General features: G+C 41.9%; 1 protein-coding gene across 1 annotated transcript in view; it reads left to right on the forward strand.

Moving 5' to 3' along the window:
* The window catches only part of ERI3 (ERI1 exoribonuclease family member 3), a 210,253-nt gene that overhangs the window by 23,300 nt on the left and 165,570 nt on the right, over positions 1-21,383 (forward strand). The window contains exon 4 of the mRNA XM_035121856.2: positions 13,514-13,782. Coding sequence (XP_034977747.2) covers positions 13,514-13,782 — 269 coding nt within the window. The remainder of the gene's footprint in view (positions 1-13,513; positions 13,783-21,383) is intronic.

A 21,383-nucleotide genomic window follows, 5' to 3' on the forward strand; every position in this document is an offset into this window, starting at 1 on the left:
AGGCTGCAATCTTAAACCATTTACCAGGAATTCAATCCCGTTGAATTGAGTGGGATGTCTTTCTGAGTAAAACACTGTTGGGAGGATCACTCTGTCAGTACTTGCCTTCACAATGTACACTGTTTGCCACATTTCCATTTATAAGAATATCACCTAGAAATGAATGTATTGATATATTGATGGAGAGGTGTGAGTTAGCATTCTTTCTAGCTTGCTATGATTCTTGAATTAGATTTCTCTGCTATACCATGGCCAGGCTTGTGTGGTGTTGCCTCTAGTTCAGTGGCTTCCAGAGTTTGTTTCCATATTAATTTCTTTGCTGAAGAATATCTTCACACTTACTTTGTGTGTGGTGTAGTTGGGCCTTATGATCACTCAAGAAATAAGAACACACTCCAGAATGTGCCAACACTTAATAAACAGTTGTGGGTATACTGTGCTTCAGGGAAACTTGTTGTTTAGTCGTTTAGTCGTGTCCGACTCTTTGTGACCCATGGAAGCTTGTCATTGGAAATTTATGAAAGGTTCGGGGGATTTCTACAGCAGTTTGAAAGCTATACAGGTTTGTCTTGAGGATCTAGAAAAGACATGGTTAACTGAGTGTTGTACTTTATCTCAAATGGGAGAGTGGGTGGCTAGGAGGAGCAGTTTTGTTATGGAGTTTCTGAAAATAGTTGCCTTGTGAGACATTTTTCTATTTTTGTAGTGTTACTTAAAACATTTTTTGTAGTCCTTTTTTAATGCTTAGGACACTTGTATGTAAGTTTGGCATGTGAGATTTTGCTCATTATTTTGTTTGAAAAATAATCGATGTGCCAAAAGTTGTTAAGTGAATGGCTCACTGAGGAGTGGTAAGAAAACCTGTGGTTTCAGATATGCTCCAAGCATATCTGAAGCTAAGCTGATTTTTTAAATAAAGTTTTTAAGCTGATTCTTCAATTATAGGATGGAATATTTACCTACATATTCTTTTGCTTTACAGTAGGTCAGTTCTACAGTTACTGCATATGAAATGTTCAGTGAATTCTATCCTTTGACCATCATGATTCACTTATTCAAAAGATGGCTCATGGGTGCCAGTAGGGTTTTCTGTACCTAGTACACTGCATGTTATTTAGTCCCTCCACCTTACTGGCAAGAGGCCATCAATTTCAATAAAATTTGCATGTTTATCATAGGCAAACCAGTGACAACTTTGCAGGTGATACAGAGGGGCCAAATAAATTAGGGGTCACATACAAGTGCTGAGATGTCTAACTAACAGAATGCCATTAGATGAGGCTTTCCCCACAATTGTATTTCCACACTGAAATTTCTGCCTGTCACACATCTGTTAAATGCACAGATGCCCTGCTATTCATATACTAACTCTAAACCAGGGTAGTGCCATTTTGGCCCATAGCCATATGTAGGATTGTGCCATATAATGGAAGTTATTGGAATCTGGACTATAAAACTAGATGCAGAAACCTGTTTTAGTAAAAAGAAAATAAATGTGATCAGCTAGGAATATTCATATAGGTTTACCAAGCTGTTAGAATAACGATGTTGGACCTCCTCTCTAACACCACCACCGCCCCCCGCAACTGAATCCTGTTCCAATACCTCTTTTGGATGAAGGATTTCACGTTTGGTTTTGTTCCTTAAGAGAACATTTTAATGCCTACCTTCATTTTGGCTCTATTAATTATGGTACACACATAGTTTCTTTGGTGTAGGGATTCTTGTCTGCATCAAGAGACAAAATATAAATTATGCACAGGGTTCCAGTATTTTGTGTTGGGATAACATAAGGCCTGCAGGTGAAATTTGGCTCACCAGTCCTCCCCATTTGGCCTATGAGACTGTTTTGGGCAAGCCATATTTATATTTATATGATTTATTTTTTATTTTATTTATGTATTTATTTATGTATTTGTTTAGTATACCGGTAGCTTAGATATCAGGGCAGTTTCACAACGTAAAAATATAAGATAAAAAACACAAAATACATAATAAAACGAGAACAGCCTACTCCCCACAAACCAGTACCCCCCCCCAAACACATTAAAAAGGCCCAAAGCCTGGTTGAAGGGAATATTTTTGTCTGGCACCTAAAGGTGTATAATGAAGGTGTCTGCTGAACCTCTTTGGGGAGAGCATTCCACCAGCAAAGGAGCCACTGCAGGAAAGGCCCGTTCTCGTGTTGTTACCCTCCAGACCTCTTATGGAGGAGGCATATGGAGAAAGGCCTCAGATGATGATTGCAGTGTCTGGGTAGGTTCATATGGATAGAGGCGGTTCTTGAGGTATTGCAGTCCTGATCTGACTGACAGGAATGCTGATTGTCGGGCCGTTCAGAAGCGCTGTGCAAAGTGCTTCGCAAGTCCTGTGCTTGGGAAGCACTGAGTACAACCTGCAGCAGTGGAGGAAGATAAAGAAATGGTCTGCTGGGCCAAAAAAGTTCCGCACACTGTGGTTAAGGATACCACCTGTGGATTTCACTCAGTGTTCAAAATTCTCCATGTGCACTTTGCACCTGGCTATCGGCCACTTGCGACCAAATGAAGATGCCCGAGCACCAGGATGGTGCCTGACATCTCCAACATCTGAAGGTGCATTCCTGGGGGTCCTTGGATCTTGACTGTTTTCACAAACGACACATCCTGTAGAATTATATCTCTTATATTTTATCTGTACAATTAGAATGAATTTCAGGAACCAAAAAGTCATATTGAAAAATACGACTTTCAAGCTGCCTGGCTTCAAAATGGCAATAGACATTCCATTTTGGTGACTGTAACCCTGGTTTAAGAAGCCATCTGGCGCCTATCTTATATATCTACTTATTTCACTGAATCTTCATTGGATATAGTAAAATAACTCAGTCGGTAGAGCATGAGACTTAACTGGGCTTGACTCGTGGGTTGAAAAAGGTTCCTTACTCCTGCACTAAACTATGTTTAGTGTGACACCCATGAGCCTAGACTTCTCCTGGGTTCCTGCCATCTCTCCTTTTAATTAACCATCCAAACACAACAAATGGAGGTTAATCTTAATTGTGGCTAGTTTCAAGTAAACCAGCTTCAGGAAATTTGGTTTGAAGTTAGCTTATCTGAAACTATCCATAGTTAAGAATGACCACAATTTGTTGGGTACAAATGTCATGATAAGCTATGGTTATTCAAAAATAGAAGTGAAAGCTTTTGAAGTTCTCCTCGGAACGTCCTGTACATGTGGGAAGGAGGCAATGTGCAAAACTGAGAGGAGGCTAGGCTTGTTCATGTCTCACTAAACCAGTTTAACTGCATTCGGTCATCATGCTAATGAGTACATTTTTCAAATACACTCAAGATGTGTTTAAGTATAAACTGGACTGTAGGCTTTATGGGTTCAGAATACTGTTGGCATCTGCCTGTCTTGAAAGACAGTGGAGTGCACCTTCAGGGGTGAAGTCAAACCTCTGGGTTAGCAGCACCGAAGTGACCTCTCTGGGGCACAAGCCTGGGCAGTGTGTATGGAGGTCCTGGGCTGCCCAGACAACAAAACCTCCCTTTTGGCCTCACTGATGTGGTCCAAAGGAAAGCAGAGCAATACATTTGACACCAGCTTGGCTGAAGGAGTTGCCGCATACAAGGTGCCATCCAACCCTCTTAGGGACTCCACTCTGGATTTGTGTAGGGTTCACTCCTCAGCCTTTTCTTTTGCAAGGCAGCGGTGGATTAGGATCAGAGTTTTCTTTCTCCTAAATGGACTACCTTTCTAGGTTGATGAGCCCCATCTGCCCCTCACTTCCCTCTGCAGCACACACAGAAACCACCTTCTTGACTGTTGGACCCACTATTGGTCTTGTCTGCTCAATCTGCCAGAGACTGTCTTCGCATGCAGGGGCGGACCCTAACTCACTGAGAGTTTGAGACCCATCGACTACCCTCACCTTGTTTAGCCAGCCAGTCAAAGCTCTTTCCCGGAGTGTGGCTGCTGTCACATGCTGACAGCTTCTAGGGGCGACAGGTGAGTGCAGGGTGGGGACCAAAGTTGGAGAAACTACCCCAGAAGGAGCACAATATGCCCCCCACAAGAGGTATTACCCCTCCTCTAACACCATACATATAAATGAAGATAATTTAATCCCTCCTGACAGACTGAGTCTCTATCTTAATTTTCACCATAGGTTAGTTACGCTAAACAGAGGCACACTTGTTCCTGCCACAAGGAGAAAGCGGGAGAGGAAGTTATGGCACCGTGGTCATAGATCCATTTTTCCCATAACCCTCTGTTCTTTTCTGTCTTTCTCTGAATATTTTTTAAAAATATATATTCTGTACACTTTGAGTTTTGAAAGCATCACAACATTCTGTTTTTAATGTTTTAATACAGGGGTCAGCAAACTTTTTCAGCAGGGGGCCGGTCCACTGTCCCTCAGACCTTGTGGGGGGCCGGACTATATTTTTTTGGGGGATGAACAAATTCCTATGCCCCACAAATAACCCAGAGATGCATTTTAAATAAAAGGACACATTCTACTCTTGTAAAAACACGCTGATTCCTGGACCGTCCGTGGGCTGAATTGAGAATGTGATTGGGCCGGATCCGGCCCCCGGGCCTTAGTTTGCCTACCTATGTTTTAATATACTGTATACATTTTTTCTCGCTGGTGCTGGTGCTGGTGCTGGTGATGAAGCCCCTTTTAATAGGCGGAGCTAATATGATGTACATATTAGCAATTTGAATGGAGATTAGTGGAAGTGTACTTGGGTTTCATTTATTGCTTTCCTACTGTGACAATGTTGCCAGTGTAGAAAAATAGGTACATTTCCCACTGAAAGTGCTAGGTGAAGTGAAAGGCTGCTATGGCCTTACATCCCTACAAAGTGAATGCTGGTTTTTCCATTGCATACACGGACTTTTTCTGGCATAGGATGCTTCCAGCTCTTAGCATACCAGTGCAGGCTTTTGCAGCTGGTTGGTTTGTGTGTGCACCAAACTGCCCTCAGGCTGAGACCCAGAATCTTTTAATGGGTGGGTCATCTCATGTACAAAACGACAGTTTACAGGTTGTACACACTACAGTGCAAATATGATCTTGTATTATGGGGATGGAGTGAAGGTGCTGCATTTGGATTGGCGTATATTTTGAAGATGCAATATGCTTCCTCATTGGACTTAATGGTGACAGAACCACAAAGAATAAAAGGGCAGTAACCCAGAATATAACCTTAGTAAATTATACAAAAGAACAACAACCTTGCAGCACTTGGCTACAGAATGATGCCAACAAATGCCAATGATTGACTGTAGTATGAATTTATCTGGGTTTTTTTTTTGTTGAAAACCAGCTATTGGAATTATCTGTCTCATTTATGCCCATGCATGGGTTTGATTTGTTTTAATTACACTTGCCTGTAAAATTTAAATATTAGTATTATGCACAAAGATCCCATAAAACGAAGATTCATAGGCTAACATGTCTCACTGCAAAAATTAGTTGCATGCCTAAGTATCATTCATTGCTAGTTTGTTCTTTGTAACTGCAAGGCAGGCATTAAGCATTTCTCATGGGGCAGGTAAGGTCTCTCTTCCCTGCCATTGTCTGCCTTTGTTTCCCCCTCTTCTTTCTCTTGGGGATGGATGTGCACACACACACACACACACACACACACACTTCCTTCGATATCTCTTGATCCAAGCTGTGTAGCAGCCTTGGTGCTAGGGCTTCTCAGTAGTCCCTTGGCAAACAGTGTAGTGCAGCTGGGAACATAATGCAGCATAAGTGGTGCCTTCCTGGGTCACACCATCTAGCTTAGTATCAGAGCTCAATTGAGCCAGAGTTTACCAGGGCTTAGTCCTGCAACCTGGTTTCTGTGCCAGAACTTGGCCCTGGAATATGTGAAATGGGATATTAATACATTTGAATTGCTATCTCCTGCCAAAGAAGGGAAATCTCCTAGCCCCCGCAAGCTCCAATTTCAATACAATATTGCTTCTGTTCTACAGGGATATCAAAATATAAAATATAATTAAGCTTTAAGTGAATCTTCATGAATCTTCTAGGTAGTTATTTTGGTCAGGTAACTTTCTGGAACAATTGGAAGCTCCAAGTTAATTTCACCTACAGTGTGTGGAGGCTGTGCTGGGCCTCAACTCTGACCGTTTTACACACACACACACACACACACACACACACACACACACACACTTCAAGAACCTGTGTCTCCTATAGCTAAGATATTGTATCCCCTTAATATTTCTAGCAGTCTTATTTTTTATTACAGGTAGGTAGCCGTGTTGGTCTGTTTTTTATTTTATTTTTTATTAATTATTATCACATCATTATTAATTAATTAATAAAGCAGCCAACTGGAATGGCTCATCACACCCCAGTATTGCCATGTTCAAATGTAAAATATTTCTGAAACATTTTTAAATTACCCTTAATATTTTATTGGATTGATATATTTGTGTTCTAAATAGCTTGTATCATTTATTTTGAGCGGAGTGTGTGGGTAACTTTCTGTTACTTACATAGTACCTCAACCTCAGGCACATCTACATTATCAGCACCTTTCAACATCCGAATCAGATATAATTTTCATTTTTCTTCTCTGTGAAATTTCTGGTTCCTGAAGTGTATAAAAATGCTTAAAATATACACATGCCATTACAGTCATACCTCAGTTTAAGTACGCCTTGGTTTGAGTATTTTCAGTTTAAGTACTCCGCGGACCTGTCTGGAACGGATTAATCCACTTTCCATTACTTTCAATGGGAAAGTTCGCTTCAGGTTGAAGTACGCTTCAGGTTAAGTACAGTACAGACTTCTGGAACCAATTGTGTATGTAAACCGAGGTACCACTGTAGTTCCTTTTGCATGTTCCCTCAACGCACAGAGTAAATGTGGGCTGTGTAACTGTACATGTTGGCTCCACATACAAACTTTGTGCATAGGGCCTAAGATCTGAGAAGGGGCACCATCATCTGTACAACTGTACATGTGAACATGCTCAATGCAATTTGAAACCCTGCACAGTATGTGGAATGCCTACGTCTATACAGGGTAGGCACCCCTTCTTGTGCAGTTACCTTTATGAATTGAGGATGGGGATAGGGCAAATGGGGTGCATTGGAGGTGAGACTCCTCTCCACTTGTTTAGTCTACTTGGGGAGGCAACATCTGAAAGGAGCTGTTTATTAGGGACATATGGTAGTTTTCTTTCCAATTAGTAGAAAAAATGATAGGATTATTTGTATGATATACTAGTGACCAAGAGCACAGACAAACTTGCCCTGGGTGCCAGAATGTCTTGAGCAAACTAACCCCTCCTCTTTTTAAAAAGCATTCTAGTATTTCATAAGAAAAAGTTACCAATGGCAGGAGATGAAATCATGGGCAAGTTTCTATAATCTGTAATGGTCTATAAATGTCTTATCTTGCACTCCTGCAGGTGGATATTTCCCGATTTATTGGGTGTTTGAATGTTGTACATTTTTCCATGTCACACTGCTGAATCTGTTAAAGTACTTCATGATGCCTAGCCATATTTTATAGCAACATGGAGTAGCCTAGTAATAGTTGGAGAATATGAAATATTGACATGACTGGCCAGTTGGGATGGTTTGCTCAGTTAAAGGTTATAATCTGACCCTTGACATGCAGGAAAAACGTCATTCTCTTTGTGTGTTTATCTAGATGACGTTTCATTTTATTTCTTAATGATCTTTTGAAAACTCAGAAGTTCAGCTTTCATTTATTTACTGAAGAAATTATAGGTATTGAACCTGTGACAAGTTGAAAGCATAAAACAATGCTTGATGAAGTTGTGGGAACTACATGAGTGAGTTTTAACTGGTTTTTCTGTAGTTGGAGGATAGGAGTTCAGGTCCTATTAGTTCATTTTCCTTCCCCATGACTCATAGTAGAGAGAGAGAGAGAGAGAGAGAGAGAGAGAGAGAGAGAGAGAGAGAGAGAGAGAGAGAGAGAGAGAGAAGTCTAGTTTATGTGTCATGCTAAGCCAAATCATGGCTAAGCTCTAGTGTGTTGGCTTCTGGAGAGGAGATCTCAGCTGCATTGCTTTCCCCCAGTTCTTCTGCTGTGTCATGCTGTGCTAAACCATGGCTTCACCTGGTGTGTTATCCAAATCTTGGCATGTGGTTTAGCTCTCCTGGACAAATGACAAGCTATAAATCAGTGTTTCTCAACCTTTTCCCAACCGTGACCCTCTTCTGACCTTATTTCCTTCCTGTGGTTCCCCATCCTACTGGTAGAAAGCTAACAATTTAAATGTTCTGTTTGTAAATAGAACAGGCTTTGTTTTTAATTTTTATAATTTATACAAAATACAATTACATAAAAATTATACTATTAAGTATTTCTTGATCAATGTGACCCTTGTGCTTCATGACCAAAAACAAGCTTTTTTACATCCTGTTCTATTGCTGTGAGGGATAACTGAAGATTACCTCTGTCCATTATGTTAAGGCGATTCCGCGTTAGGCTGAGTAAATAATTTGCACAACTGAAATCTCATTCTACCAAATACTTCACTTCTCTCTTTTCTTTTTTCTTTTCTGCTTTCTTTTCTCAGTCATGTCTCAGTTTTCTTCACTTCCCTCTGTGGCCCCCTAGTCTTGTGCCATGGCCCCCCACTTATGTGATTTTTACCTGTGGCAATCAGAACTTGAAAGGAACGATGAAGACACTTGAAAAGTGTTTGAAAACTCTTCTTTGCAGCAGCTTCATCCCTACTTTAGAGATCGCTGGAGCACTCTTTAAGGGAGGGGGGAACATTTGCAAAGAGCGCCTGTTTTAAGGCAGACCCTGCGATCCCATCTGAGCATGGGAGGGCAGGGATTGCTCTTAAGTAGGTGCTCTTTGAAGCACTGCTCCAGTGGTCTTTAAAGGGAAAGGGAAGAGACTGCTTCAAAGAGTGCTGCAAAACATCACCTGTTTATTCATTGCTGTGCAATGGAGCAGTCTCTGTCAGTGCTGGTGTCTGCATAAAGCAGACCGATTCTAGCAGTGACTGCTCTGTTGCACAGTGATGAAGACAAAATTGGGTCTACCTGCTGTTGCTGATTCTTTGGAAAGCTTGTTCCATGCTGATCCTTTTTGGAGGTTGAAGGGATCAGGGCAGAGCATGCTTTTTAAGGAAGTCCCGCCCACCAGCTGATGCCACCAGCAATATCAGCTGACGGGTGGGTGGGCATTGCTTTGATGGAAATAGCCTCATGGGCCAAATTGCACCAGGCAGGCCCAAACCAGGCTAGAGTTTATAAAGGTTGCAGAACACACATGTTTTTTAAAAAGAATATGACAGACAGATTTTGTTAATGTTTCTTAATCCTCCCAGCTTGGACTTGGGATTCCCCACCCCTTAGTCAGTACCACACCAACTGTTCAGAATCATAATGGTATCTGGGACTGATGCCACTTCGGTGGGTCTGAGGAGATTGCCATGAACACTGAAATGTAGTTTAAAATGGCATATGAGCTGGCTTCTGGGGGAAAAAACTTCTTCAAAGTTTGGGGCTGTTATAGAGACAGTTACTGCTGGGATGTTATTGCCGCTTCCCTTCTCTAAAGTAGCTTGTTGAAGTCTGAATGTCAGTATTGCCATTTGTGTGCTCTTTCTCATGGGCATTTCTTAATTTCATCCAACTCTTCCCCTCTGAATTTGTGCAATGAGTCCTGGTACTTGCTTTAAAAGCAGTACTGTGCTTTAGAACTTGGGAAGTTAAATGGTGATGAAGGAGAATTCTTCTCAGCCCATGTAGAATGAATTCCCTTAACCCAAAAGGAACCACGGTCCTCCCACACCATGGTATATCTTGAATCTGGAAGCTGGAGCAGGGCTTCCATATTAGAAGATGGATATCCAGACCGAAATGAACCCTGACACTTCTCTTTCAAGAAAATAAGTACTGGATATGTGTGATTATTATGGACTTCTGCCCTTTGCTTTTCTTCCATGACTGAAAATCTTCTCCCTTGAGGATGGCAAGCTCTGGTGGAGGCTTCATATCTAAGAATATGAAGCAAAACAGTTGTATGTGGAAGCCTTACATGTGAATTGGTTTGGGAGACATCCCATCATCTCAATTCAATAAGAAAAGTATCAGTTAAACTTGTTTCATGTTACTGGCTGGGAAAGGGGCAATTTTGCCTTAGCCCCTGTATGAATTGCAGAGCTAGATTCTAAAATAGGGTTAATTGCTCATGCTCATGAAAATATATTTTATGTGTAAGAGGTGTATATACAGGTATATGAAATAAGCATGTGTGGCTAGGTGCTGGGTACAGCTGCATACATTTCTTGGATATATTTTAATATTTGATACATTGGCTCTTGCTGTTCTGTATACTTCCCTGTGCAGTTGGCGAGGGCCTGGGTTTTGCCACAGTAAAATATTAGCGAAGCTGTTTTACTCCAGAGCATTACATCTGCCTGATAGCCCTACAGCTACACAGCTTGGCAGCTTTGAAGATTTAAAAGGCGTCTCTCTCAAATACATGTTACTCTATGATGGGTTGGAAGTGACTGTTACTAACTTCTATTTGGCTGTAATGTATTTATTAATGACAATAAAAGGCGCTAGATGGAAAGATGGTAGTTATGGCAGGGAACCTCTAGGATAAATATAATGTTAGGCTACAAGGGCAGCTGCTTATTATTTTTGCAGCTTGGCTTTCCAGTTTCCGAGGCTTGGTCCATTGCTTTATGGAAGCAACATCTTTCACTTTTGCCATTTCCCCTCTTCTCTCTCCCCCTCCCCCGGTGCTAATGCACCACAGTGTGAACCAGCCTATTCTGTAAAAATCTCCACTTGCAAAGTGGCCCAGTCTTTAACCTTTATGTGTGCATGTGAGTGCATCTCTCTAACCAAAAATCCTTCTGTGTGAAGGTTATAAAATGTGTATTTACCTGACCTGCTCATCTTCAATTATCTTCTAATCTGGCCCTTCACTGGTCTCCCAGGTAAATACAGCTTTAGTTCTTCTTTAAGGCATATTATTTACCTCATTAAGTGTGTATTTTGGCACGTGCATTATTTACCCGATGGACTAACGGATACAGAGGAGCAGTTGGTGTCTGTTGTATAAATAACCCCTAATGTTCGCAAGGGACTCTGCCTCCTGCCTTTGTGTTTTTGGTGAAAAGTCTTTTCTGTTCCACCTAATGGTCATCAAAGGGTCTTTCCTGTTCCTGCTTGCAGCAGGAAGATGTGAATAATGTACATACTAATGGAGGGCAGGTCTAAAGCTTTGCAGTTTTCCACCGTAAGCAGCCTCCATCACCAGGAGGGAAGAACTAGCACTAACCTGCCAGGGGATGAACTTTATGACACAGTAAGATCTACTGAAAAGCTATGGATTTAAGTAGTGTGTGTAGATGCTGGTATTGCTCAGTCAGTATTGTTGGGTCCAGATGGGACCCAGGTGGCGCTGTGTGTTAAACCACAGAGCCTAGGGCTTGCTGATCAGAAGGTCGGCAGTTCGAATCCCCGCGACGGGGTGAGCTCCTGTTGCTCGGTCCCAGCTCCTGCCAACCTAGCAGTTCGAAAGCACGTCAAAGTGCAAGTAGATAAATAGGGACCGCTACAGTGGGGAAGGTAAACGGCGTTTCCGTGTGCTGCTCTGGTTCGCCAGAAGCGGCTTTGTCATGCTGGCCACATGACCTGGAAGCTGTACGCCGGCTCCCTCGGCCAATAATGCGAGATGAGCGCGCAACCCCAGAGTCGGTCACGACTGGACCTAATGGTCAGGGGTTCCTTTACCTTTACCTTTAGTAAGGGTGACTAAGCCAACTTAAGATGTGTGCTTGGTCTAACATACTAATGTATTGAATAATTTCACCCCACATGTTATGCTAGTTTTGAGTATAGACAAATGATTCGAAGGGTCTTAAAAGTTTAGGGTTGTTCTGTTGTGCAATGGAATTGCCCTCTCCTCTGCTCTGCAGCGCCCCCCTCAATCTGCTCCAGAGGTTTGGGAACCCCCCAGAGCATATTTTGGTGGCACACAAGGAGACGATGGGAAAGTGTCATTGCACTAGTGAAACTCTGCTCATGCATCATTGGATTCAACTCTGTTTCTCTGTTTTCAGTCCAAGCTTTAAACTTGGGAAGCCAAGTATGCTTCTAATCCTTCCTCAGTATTCCAGGGTACAATATTATAGGAAACCTCTGCAAGGCAGCAACTTTATCGTGGAGATCCATTTAGGAAAGATGCTGAAGATCAAGCATCTTGAAAAGGGGTTTTTTGGGGGTTGTGGGGTGGGAGGGTTCAGTGCCAAGGTCTTAGGCATGTGTATGCAGGTCTCTTGTGGTCAGAATAAGTTAACAAGTGAAGCTGCACAAATATGGTACAAGTAAGTAGCACTGAAGGTAGTCACTGATCAGTATGATTTAAAAGTTTATTAATCATATGTATACATAGTTTGCACTGATGCCAAATATCAGCAAACTTTTTTAAAACCACCACCACCATCTTGCTCCTCCAAGGAGTTCATTGTATGTACATAGTCTTCCCTGCATTGTATCCTCTGAGATAGGTTAGGCTGAGAGATTGTGACTGCTTCAGGGTCACCCTATGAGCTTCATACACTAGAAGGGATCTGAACATGTGTTTTCCTAGTTTATGTGCAACTCTACTCATTCTGTTCCAGGGGTCAGCAAACTTTTTCCACAGAGGGCTGGCCCACTGTCCCTCAGACCTTGTGGGGGGCTGGATTATATTTTTTGGGGGGAATCCCCCCTGACTCTCCCCTCCCTTCTCCACAGCTCTGGACGAGCCCCGGTGGCTACTTACCTGTGCCTTGCAAGTGGCAGGGGCTGGCGGCGGCAGAGGAACGATGAGTGGCACAAAAGGGCTGGCTCCGGAGGGGGGCTGCTTAAAATGGCGCTCAGGGTGGGGAGAAGCCAGGAGAAGGGGGTAGGAGGCGTTGCCGTGGTGTGTGTGTGTGTGGGGGGAATGGTGCAGCGTTAGATCAGAATCCCCCCGCCAATCCACGCAGCGGGCCAGATCCAGAAGGCAATTGGGCCGGATCCGGCCCCTGGGCCTTAGTTTGCCAACTCATATTCTATTCCATTTGTCATATCCATTGTTGAGTCTGAACTGGGCCAGGCATAGTAACTTTTAGTGTTGGCTGCTGATAGTTACTGTGCTCACCAGATGCTCTCTTAGCTCTATTTTTGCTTTTTGGTAGCAAGTATAAAAAAAATGGGTTTTGTGGGGCAGGGGTTAAGCATTTGGGAAGTGAGGTGTATAAAGGGTTTTTATTTCTCCTGTTTTATTGAACTGCATTATATGATATTTTAATAATTTGATTCTTGCATTTTTATTGTTCTAGTTATTTTGTTGTTGCTGTGGATCCTTTGTTTCAATGGCAGGGTGTATGTATTTTAAATAAATATTATTATAATAAGAGTTAATTTCTGTCTCTCCACCCAAATACTGCCATCATGGAAATACAAATTTTTGATCAATAAAGTGTGTATCTGGGAGTAACACCAGCTTCTTTCTCTCTCTCTCAAGTTCCAGATGCTGCTAGGTGTTCAATGGTAGCACTTGTCCGTACCACAGCAGCAAGGCTTCACCTCAAGTTACTCCCAAGAGCGAGGAATACTCTGCGCTCCCTTCTGCAGTTTTTCCCCCAGCGGTACGGTTCCACTACAACCGGGAAACTGGCGTCTCACGGCTTTGCTTCCATGGCAGCAATGTCATCCTTTCCCCCGCAGAGGTATCACTACTTCTTAGTGCTGGATTTTGAGGCCACATGTGACAAGCCGCAAATCCATCCACAGGTAATTGTTTGGCATTACTTTGTCTAGTTTTCTGCAGGAGACCTTCTGTTTGGCATTGAGGGCTTTGCAATCTGTGTCTTCCAACATGTTGCATCTGAAGAGTAGTTGTTTCCTAAGCATTTTTCTTTCCCTTTTTAGAGATATCTATATCTCACTAGGAGATAATGTAGAATCTGGATTAGAATATTCAGATCTTAGGCTTCCTCGTGAGCTCACACTTTGGCAATCCAATCTTACACCCTCAGTTGCTCATCTTTAAAATGAGAAACTGCTTACTATACAGAGTCATTATGAAGACAGAAACATATTCTGCATTTTAAAGTGCTAGAGAAATTCATAATAATTTGTCATATGTTTTCCCTTTGTTCACTGATCCACCTCTTTGTTTTTCTCTTGGCATGAGGAGCTTCATGATGCATTTTTTTTATTAAGCCTTTCCTCCTTAGAAAGCATGGACTCTGGAGGAAAGCTCATATTTTCTAAGTTGTGATAATGCATTTATTGTCCTTTACACTGCCTGTGTTCTTTTCAGTGGGAATAGCCAAGTCCCCTAATTTGCAAGATAGTGAAACGGCTTTGAGTGTGAATGTATGAGGTCTGCTTGCTGGATTTTACAGAGGAGCTGGAATTACAGCACCTCAAATTGTTGACTTTCCCTGTTTGCATTTTTCTCACTCAGTGGTAATTTTGAAGTCCATTGATCTTTACCACTTTAAAAGGTACCTACTAGCTGTTCTGGGTCTCTGGATCAATCTTGATTGCACAACTTGCTTCCGGAATTTTGGTTAGAATTTACCATCCTCAATGGAAAATACATCTGGAAACACTGCGTAGGTTCCCATATTGCCAGTTTGGTCTGTGTTTCTATGCAACACATACTTAATATTCTGCAATAAAAAATAAAAATTATTCAGAAAGTCAATTTTTTTTTTTGCTTGGGTTACTTGATTAAGAGTGCAATCTGATATGGGGAGGATTGGGGAGTGAAGCGGTGGATGGTCCACCACTCCCAAGCCCCTGCTGGCATGGACAGTCCAGGATGAGAGGTGTGGGGGGCATACTTACCTCTCCCCGCATTCATGGTTGTCTATTTTGGCTAGTGCCCCCTTCCCTGGAAGATCTATTTCCAGGCTTGTTTGGATGGGAGGACCATTCTAGGGGATGCCCATTGAATGGGAAGGGGCCTGGGATCCAGTGATTACAAGGCTGCCTCAATTGCACTCCCACCCCAGAACACCCTGTTTGGGGCCCCAATGCTGACTACTGTCAGTGGGAACACTGCCAACAGTAGATAAGTGATTTTTCACTAGCATAGTAATGGCCTCTGCAGCAGATGTGGCCCCAGCCGCTGGCGCTCTTTTCAGTCAGTAGAGGACAAGCTACATTCCCCACAGTCCTAACTCCCAGGTAGCAAGTTGATCTGGTGTTAGGATTGCTCAGTGAGTCTAATTAAAAATGGTGGCATTTACAGTTTGGGAAGTTATTCTGGCAGGGCGGTGGAAGGGAAAGAAACACCTGGGATACTGGGAGGCAGTACGAGTGCAGGTAGACCTAGGGAGATGCGTTAGTCCTTTCCTTCATGATCACCAGAAGCCCAAACAATATGTATCCCTTCTGGTTTCCCCTTCTAAATGCGAATCATCCAGCGTTATTCACAGCTAAGCAGGGAAAGAAAATTAATTTTAAAAATGAAAGTGGAGATTCTCAGGATATTGCATATGACTGTTATGTATTATGCAGCTGAGATTTCTATACTGTTATGGCTATGGAGATCTCTAGTCTCCCTGCTTAATATTTTGAATTGGAAAGGGTTGCTAAATCAAAATGAGCCTCCTCGTCAGCATGGTAATGAACACTCAAGATTGTAGGTTTCAGTAGAGCCATGTCATCTGGCTGTTTTTAATTCAGGTTTCCAGTTAGAATTGTGAGCCGATATGGTTAGTATATTTCCTTGGGCTGAAAAAGTGTGTTTTTCCAATATGCATTAAGCATTCAAGTATTTTAAACCTACATTAAGCACTTTCCTCCTCCTCCTAATGGGACCCTAGTGCTTGAAGGGGATTGTGGTGGATCAAGAACCCACCCCTTTTGTTTTGTCCTCTTCCCTAAAGTTATAGAATACTAATGTGGGTGGGGCATACTTAGCTTAAATGGGGGTATGTGGGGGGAATTGGAGGGTGGGGGATGTAGATTTCATTAAGGTCCCCTCCTTCTCTTTCCCCAATAATTGGTGCCCTGGAAAATACTGGAGTGATATTCGCTGTAAATCATGCTACCATATTCAGCTTCCTTTCTACGCCCTCTTCTTACTTTGAAACAAAGTAGTGAAACAAAGTGTTTTTAATCTGTGCCTCAGTTCTTAGAGAAGATGCAGCTCAATATTAGCCATTTTGTAGATATGCCTGCTTTTATGTTACTTTGCCTTGTGAAGAGGAACTACCGTAAGCCCGCAACTTACACAGGGGTTATGTTCTGGGGATCGTGCCTCTGAAGACAAAATCATGTGGTATAGTTGAGATCCATTGGGTTCATTGGTGGGTAGGATTGCCAAAGTCTTTTTTCCTGGAATCTTGGCCCCTTTCTGCCCCATTTTATTTTTTTGCCACACACGTAAAGCTGAATGTGCACAAGTTAAATGTACATAAGTCACAGGCTTACTGTAACCTGCAATAAACTGGCTAGAAACAATCTTCCCAAACTCCTGTGTGTCTGTGGGAAGGCGCAGTTGATTTTTTGAGAGTAATTCTGCAGAAAAACCTTAACTTTTCTCTGACTATTTCCTGTGCACCCAGCCTTGGGTGCAAAGTCCTGTCAAAGCTGTAAATTTGCTCTACCCTGTCCCTTTGGACTTGTGTTCATTTTGATGCAAAACCATGATGCATGTGGAGCTATTTTACAGCTGGTAGTAAAAATGGAGCATGAGTGGAATACTATTACTACAACTTTAAGGAGCTATGCCCCCCCAAGTCCTTGCTGTGGAATATGTAACAATATGTGCCGTTGCAGCTTGGCTATATATTTTGTGGGGAAGATAGTGCATTAAGGTTGGACGTTATTCAATTGGATCTTTTCATCAACTGTGCCCAGGGCTCACCTGCGCTTTGCATTCCTTTGTCTTGCTATGCTTTTTTTGTTGGAACCTGTAGAGACACTAAAGAGACTTTACTCAAAAATATCTTACTAAAAATGGAGCTTGCTCTGTGTGTCAAAGTTATATATCTTTACTTGTGTGCATTTGATGGGAATATAGAGAGGTGCTTTTGGAGAACAAGCTGATGTGTAGATTAGCTAACCTATGCTTGCAGAATCCTTTGCTGGAAATTATTTAAAGAGCTTCATTTTAGAGCCCTGGATTTCAGGACAGATTGAAGAACAACAACACCTGAACTAACCAGCCATTGCCCTTGTGAACTTCAGCATAAGAGGTTTAGCTTCAGGGCATAAGTCCAGGTTTATTCTGAGAAAGCTATTGTCTTAGAAAATGGAATGGAACTTACTCCTGATGGCTTACAGACTGAGAACCATGAGCTTTGTTTGGGACCAGCCTGTAGGATCAGGGCCATAAGTCAGAAATAAAATAGAGGGCCAGGCATGGCAAAGCTGGGATATGGAGCAAGTAGCCTAGAACCAGGGCTGTCCTGCCCATGAGGTGAAGTGAGGAGGTGCCCACATGGGCAGCGTACCTGCCTTGCCACCTCTGCCACCAGGCTACATTTTAGCCACACACAAATCAGAGGATTATGCAGGCAAGGAAGAGGCATATCACAGTTGAAGGATACGTTCCAGCCAGGCAGAAGTATTTTTGGAGGAAGCGTGACCTGGGGAAGAGCCCTGAGAACTGGACAGAGAGGCCTGTAGGACTGCATTCAGCCCATAGGCCTGAGGGTCCCAAGCTCTGCTGCATTCTGTTCATATTAAACTTGTTTGTTAATACCTGTTGAAGAGTCATTCTTGATTCCTGCCTTTTTTCTAAACATTTTTATAAATTCAGATTTTGTCTCTTTGTTTTCAATGTTGGTTGAACTATACAGATTTGATTCTTCACTTAAGGCAACCTGTGTAGTCTTATAGGCATTTGCATAAATTGTCTTTTTAACACTCTTCACCCCTGTTTCATTTATGAAAAAATGTATTAATTTTAAACTTGTCAACTTCAGCTCACACTAAGTAGTATGTTTTGTGATTCAACAGTGACCTCAGTGGATGGTTACTATACTGCATTTTGAGGTTCCTAAATTTTTGAATGATAATGATTTTGTGTTTAAAAGGGGGGTGGTATGAGTAATAAATTATAACTTGCCCTTCTCCAGCAGGTCCCAGGGCAGGTTACAACAGTTTGAACTTCAGACTTAAAAACAGTTAAAACAAACTACTGTACGATTATAGGGAATAGGGTGAGTTCTAAAAGCACACACCTCAAGTATCAAAGGCCAATTATTTACTGCAGAGTGAATGTAGCCTAGATATTATGAAGAAGGGCAACCAAATCATAGATATATTGTGGAATTGAACTTAAGAGGAGGAGATGCTTGGGACACAGTACTTTAAGTTAGTATTTTAAATTTAGGATTTATGAATGCTGTGAAATTGCAAAGGTTATGAATTGAAAAAGTTGCAGGGGAAAGCATAGAATTCAGAACTCTGGCAGCAGAAATTAGCATGTAATTGTCTTTGGTTCATTATCTCATGCCACTTTACTGTGTTGTTAATTCTTATTCATGGAACTTTTAAGCATTTATGTCATTGGCATTTTCTTCCTTCTCTTGCACATATACATTTGTCAATTCAGTTAAATTTAAAATTCTGTGTGCATGTTGTTACATATATAGTATGCATATTTATTTTTTCCAGGTAGGTGCAGCAAATGTAATTTGGAATTGACTACTCTCTACAAAGGCTTTTTGGTGTACCTGATTAACATACCGGTTTAAGTATTTCAAGACAGATGTGTTGAGCTAGAATGGCAATATATGTAAATGTGTGTTGGAATAGTTAATGACCCTTCATTAAACTAATACAGCAGTGGCTTTTCTTTCTTGTAATGAGTCTGTGTGGTCAGTTCTGTAGAATTTTTGAGGGTGTATTTGTGTGTCTCTTTGTGGGGTGGGGGCAGACGGCTGTTTAGCCATGTTGTCCATTACCCCTGGAGGCCAGTGTAGGACTGCTCAACTCAGCCAGCTCTCATTAAAATAATAATTAAAAATTCACTAGGCCAGTACTGTCCACATGCTGTCCCTTCTTCTAATTGCCTTTGAAAAAAAAGATGGGGGATGGTACCCCTGCCTTCTACGATCTCCGATTCTTCTATCACATCTCTTACTCCCCCTCCCCAACTTGGAGGCATCAACTCTCATCTGTCAAAGTGTAAATCAGCAATTAAAACACAAACAGCAAAATGCCAAAGATGACCTGGAGCACAAAGCGACTGACAAACAAGTCCGGACAAATCGGCGGATAATTTATAAGCATTGCCCTAAAATCTAATTATTTGGCAATTCGAATTTGCAGCCGGCCAGGGCTATGCAATAAATTTAACCCGCCATAAATTATTTAGGAGCAGCCTGTGGTGTAAATCAAAAACACAAGTGTTTGTTTAAGAAACAAGCTCCTTGTACATAAAATGACTTTTTCTTGTCTTTTTCAAAGAATAGGAGAAAAACTGTTGAATGAAATGAGCTGCTGCTGCTGAAACTCTTGACTTCCTTCCTCTCTTGGAGGTGCAAATAGAATGTCTTTTAAGTAAGGAATGCTGCCCTTTCTCTTATCAGAAAAATCTCTTACTATCAGCGGCACTGGTCTTTTTTATTGCAGGAGGAACAGTCAGCTCTTATTTTCCCGTGGAATCTTTCATTTTTTATATTTATAAAAATGGCAAGGGCGGTTGCGGGGGGCAGAAATACATTATTCTCAATTGCGGTTTTTTGAGCGGAATAGGGTAATCTTATCCACTGCCAATAAATTTATACTGATCTTTGAGTGCTTCTTGCCCACTGCTCAGATAAACATTTGAGAGTCTGAATGTTTTTGTGGGTATTTTATTTCTGTAATCTAATAAAGTTCTCCAATACTGTGGACAAAGTGTTCCTCTGTGGAAATCGGTGTAATTCTTTTCGTTGTGTTCCCAAGTCAAGATTTCTTCAGAAGTTGCTCAGGTAGTTAAGCTTGTAGCTTTTCCTTTCAGCAAGAAAGCTCGCTGTTTCTAGAGCTTTAGGGTTCCCCCCCTTTTCCTCGTCTTAGCGACATCATGCCAGGAGGTTGTGCTTTTTTTTTCTTTAGGAGGGTGGAGTGAAATATAGGGTGGGTTTATAGTGCTGAAATCACAGGCCCTCATGAATTTTCCTAATCCCTTGGAAAGGGAAGTTCTTTTAAGTTTTCAACAGGCCAGTTGAGATTCAGCCTCCCATCTGTTTCTTGACGACTTGTTGTGGGGCAGGCAAATTACATAAGGGGGCTGCCTGTGTGTGTGCGTGTGTGTTTTCCTCTGAGGGTGGTGGGTCAGAAACACTTCATGGGCTGCCAGCTCCTTAGAACGCAAGTACTGCAGACTTTTGTATACAAAATGATTTAAAGCAGGCATGTTTGGTAAGAGTATTTAGAACTTTTTTCTCTACACTCGTGTGTGTGTGTGTGTGTGTGTGTGTGTTGAGCTGATTTCTAGTGTTTCTCTTATAGGTTAGAATGAGAAACTGTGTTCCTACCATATAAATGCAAATATGTTTGTGCATGAGTTGGGGCTATGTGCAGACGTTTTCAAATCAAGTAATTGTACACAGATTTCATAATAATGGATAGAGAGAATTAAAAAGATTATTATTTAATCACCAGCAATTTGAATCCTTGCCTTCCTTTTTAGTTAGATTGTGACAGTGTGCATTACAGACAGAAACAGGTTTCGCTCTGTTTATAGCTTTAGGGAATGGCATAATAATTCCTTGAGTAATAGTTGTAGTATCTCATATTGTAGTGAACTTGTGCTGGCATTGTGGCAAAATCCTAAAGCAAAAATAGACAGTGCAGAATTAGGGCATACAACAGTCGTTGCTTTGTTGGAAAGTGTGCAGTGTGATGACTAGGCTCAGTGTTTGAGGTGCTGGTTTCATGGGGTTCTTTAAGCAAATGAGTGTCATGTCGTGGATTGCTAATCTGTCAACAGTGGGCTAAATCTGGGGTTTAATGCAGCACAAAAGACTTTGCAGGGGGTGGGGATTTCCTTTGTTAGGTCAGAGTTTGGAAGAGAGGTGGTGTGGCCAGAACACGGATAATATTCTGCTGATGGAACGTGCCTGACTTAAGTGGCATGATTCACTTAAAAAAAAAAAACAGGAATGCTAAGAAAGAGGGTGTTTAAGTTGGTGGAAAGGCAAAGGTGGATTGAACTTGAAAAATATGTTTTTTTTGTATTTGCACTACCAATTTGGTTCAGTCAGAAACCTTCTTAACTGTCCCTGTACCTCATGCGGTGCTACTGTTGCAGCACCAATTCCCTTTGCTCAAGCCAGATCAACCACGTGAACTTCCAGCCTCTCTCTGTTCTTCTTTCCCCATCAATTCTTGAATGTATTCTAGTACAGTACTTGAAAGCTGGCTAACTTGCCAGTCTG

This window comes from Zootoca vivipara, chromosome 7 (genome assembly GCF_963506605.1).
Source record: "Zootoca vivipara chromosome 7, rZooViv1.1, whole genome shotgun sequence".
In the NCBI taxonomy this organism is placed as follows: domain Eukaryota; kingdom Metazoa; phylum Chordata; class Lepidosauria; order Squamata; family Lacertidae; genus Zootoca; species Zootoca vivipara.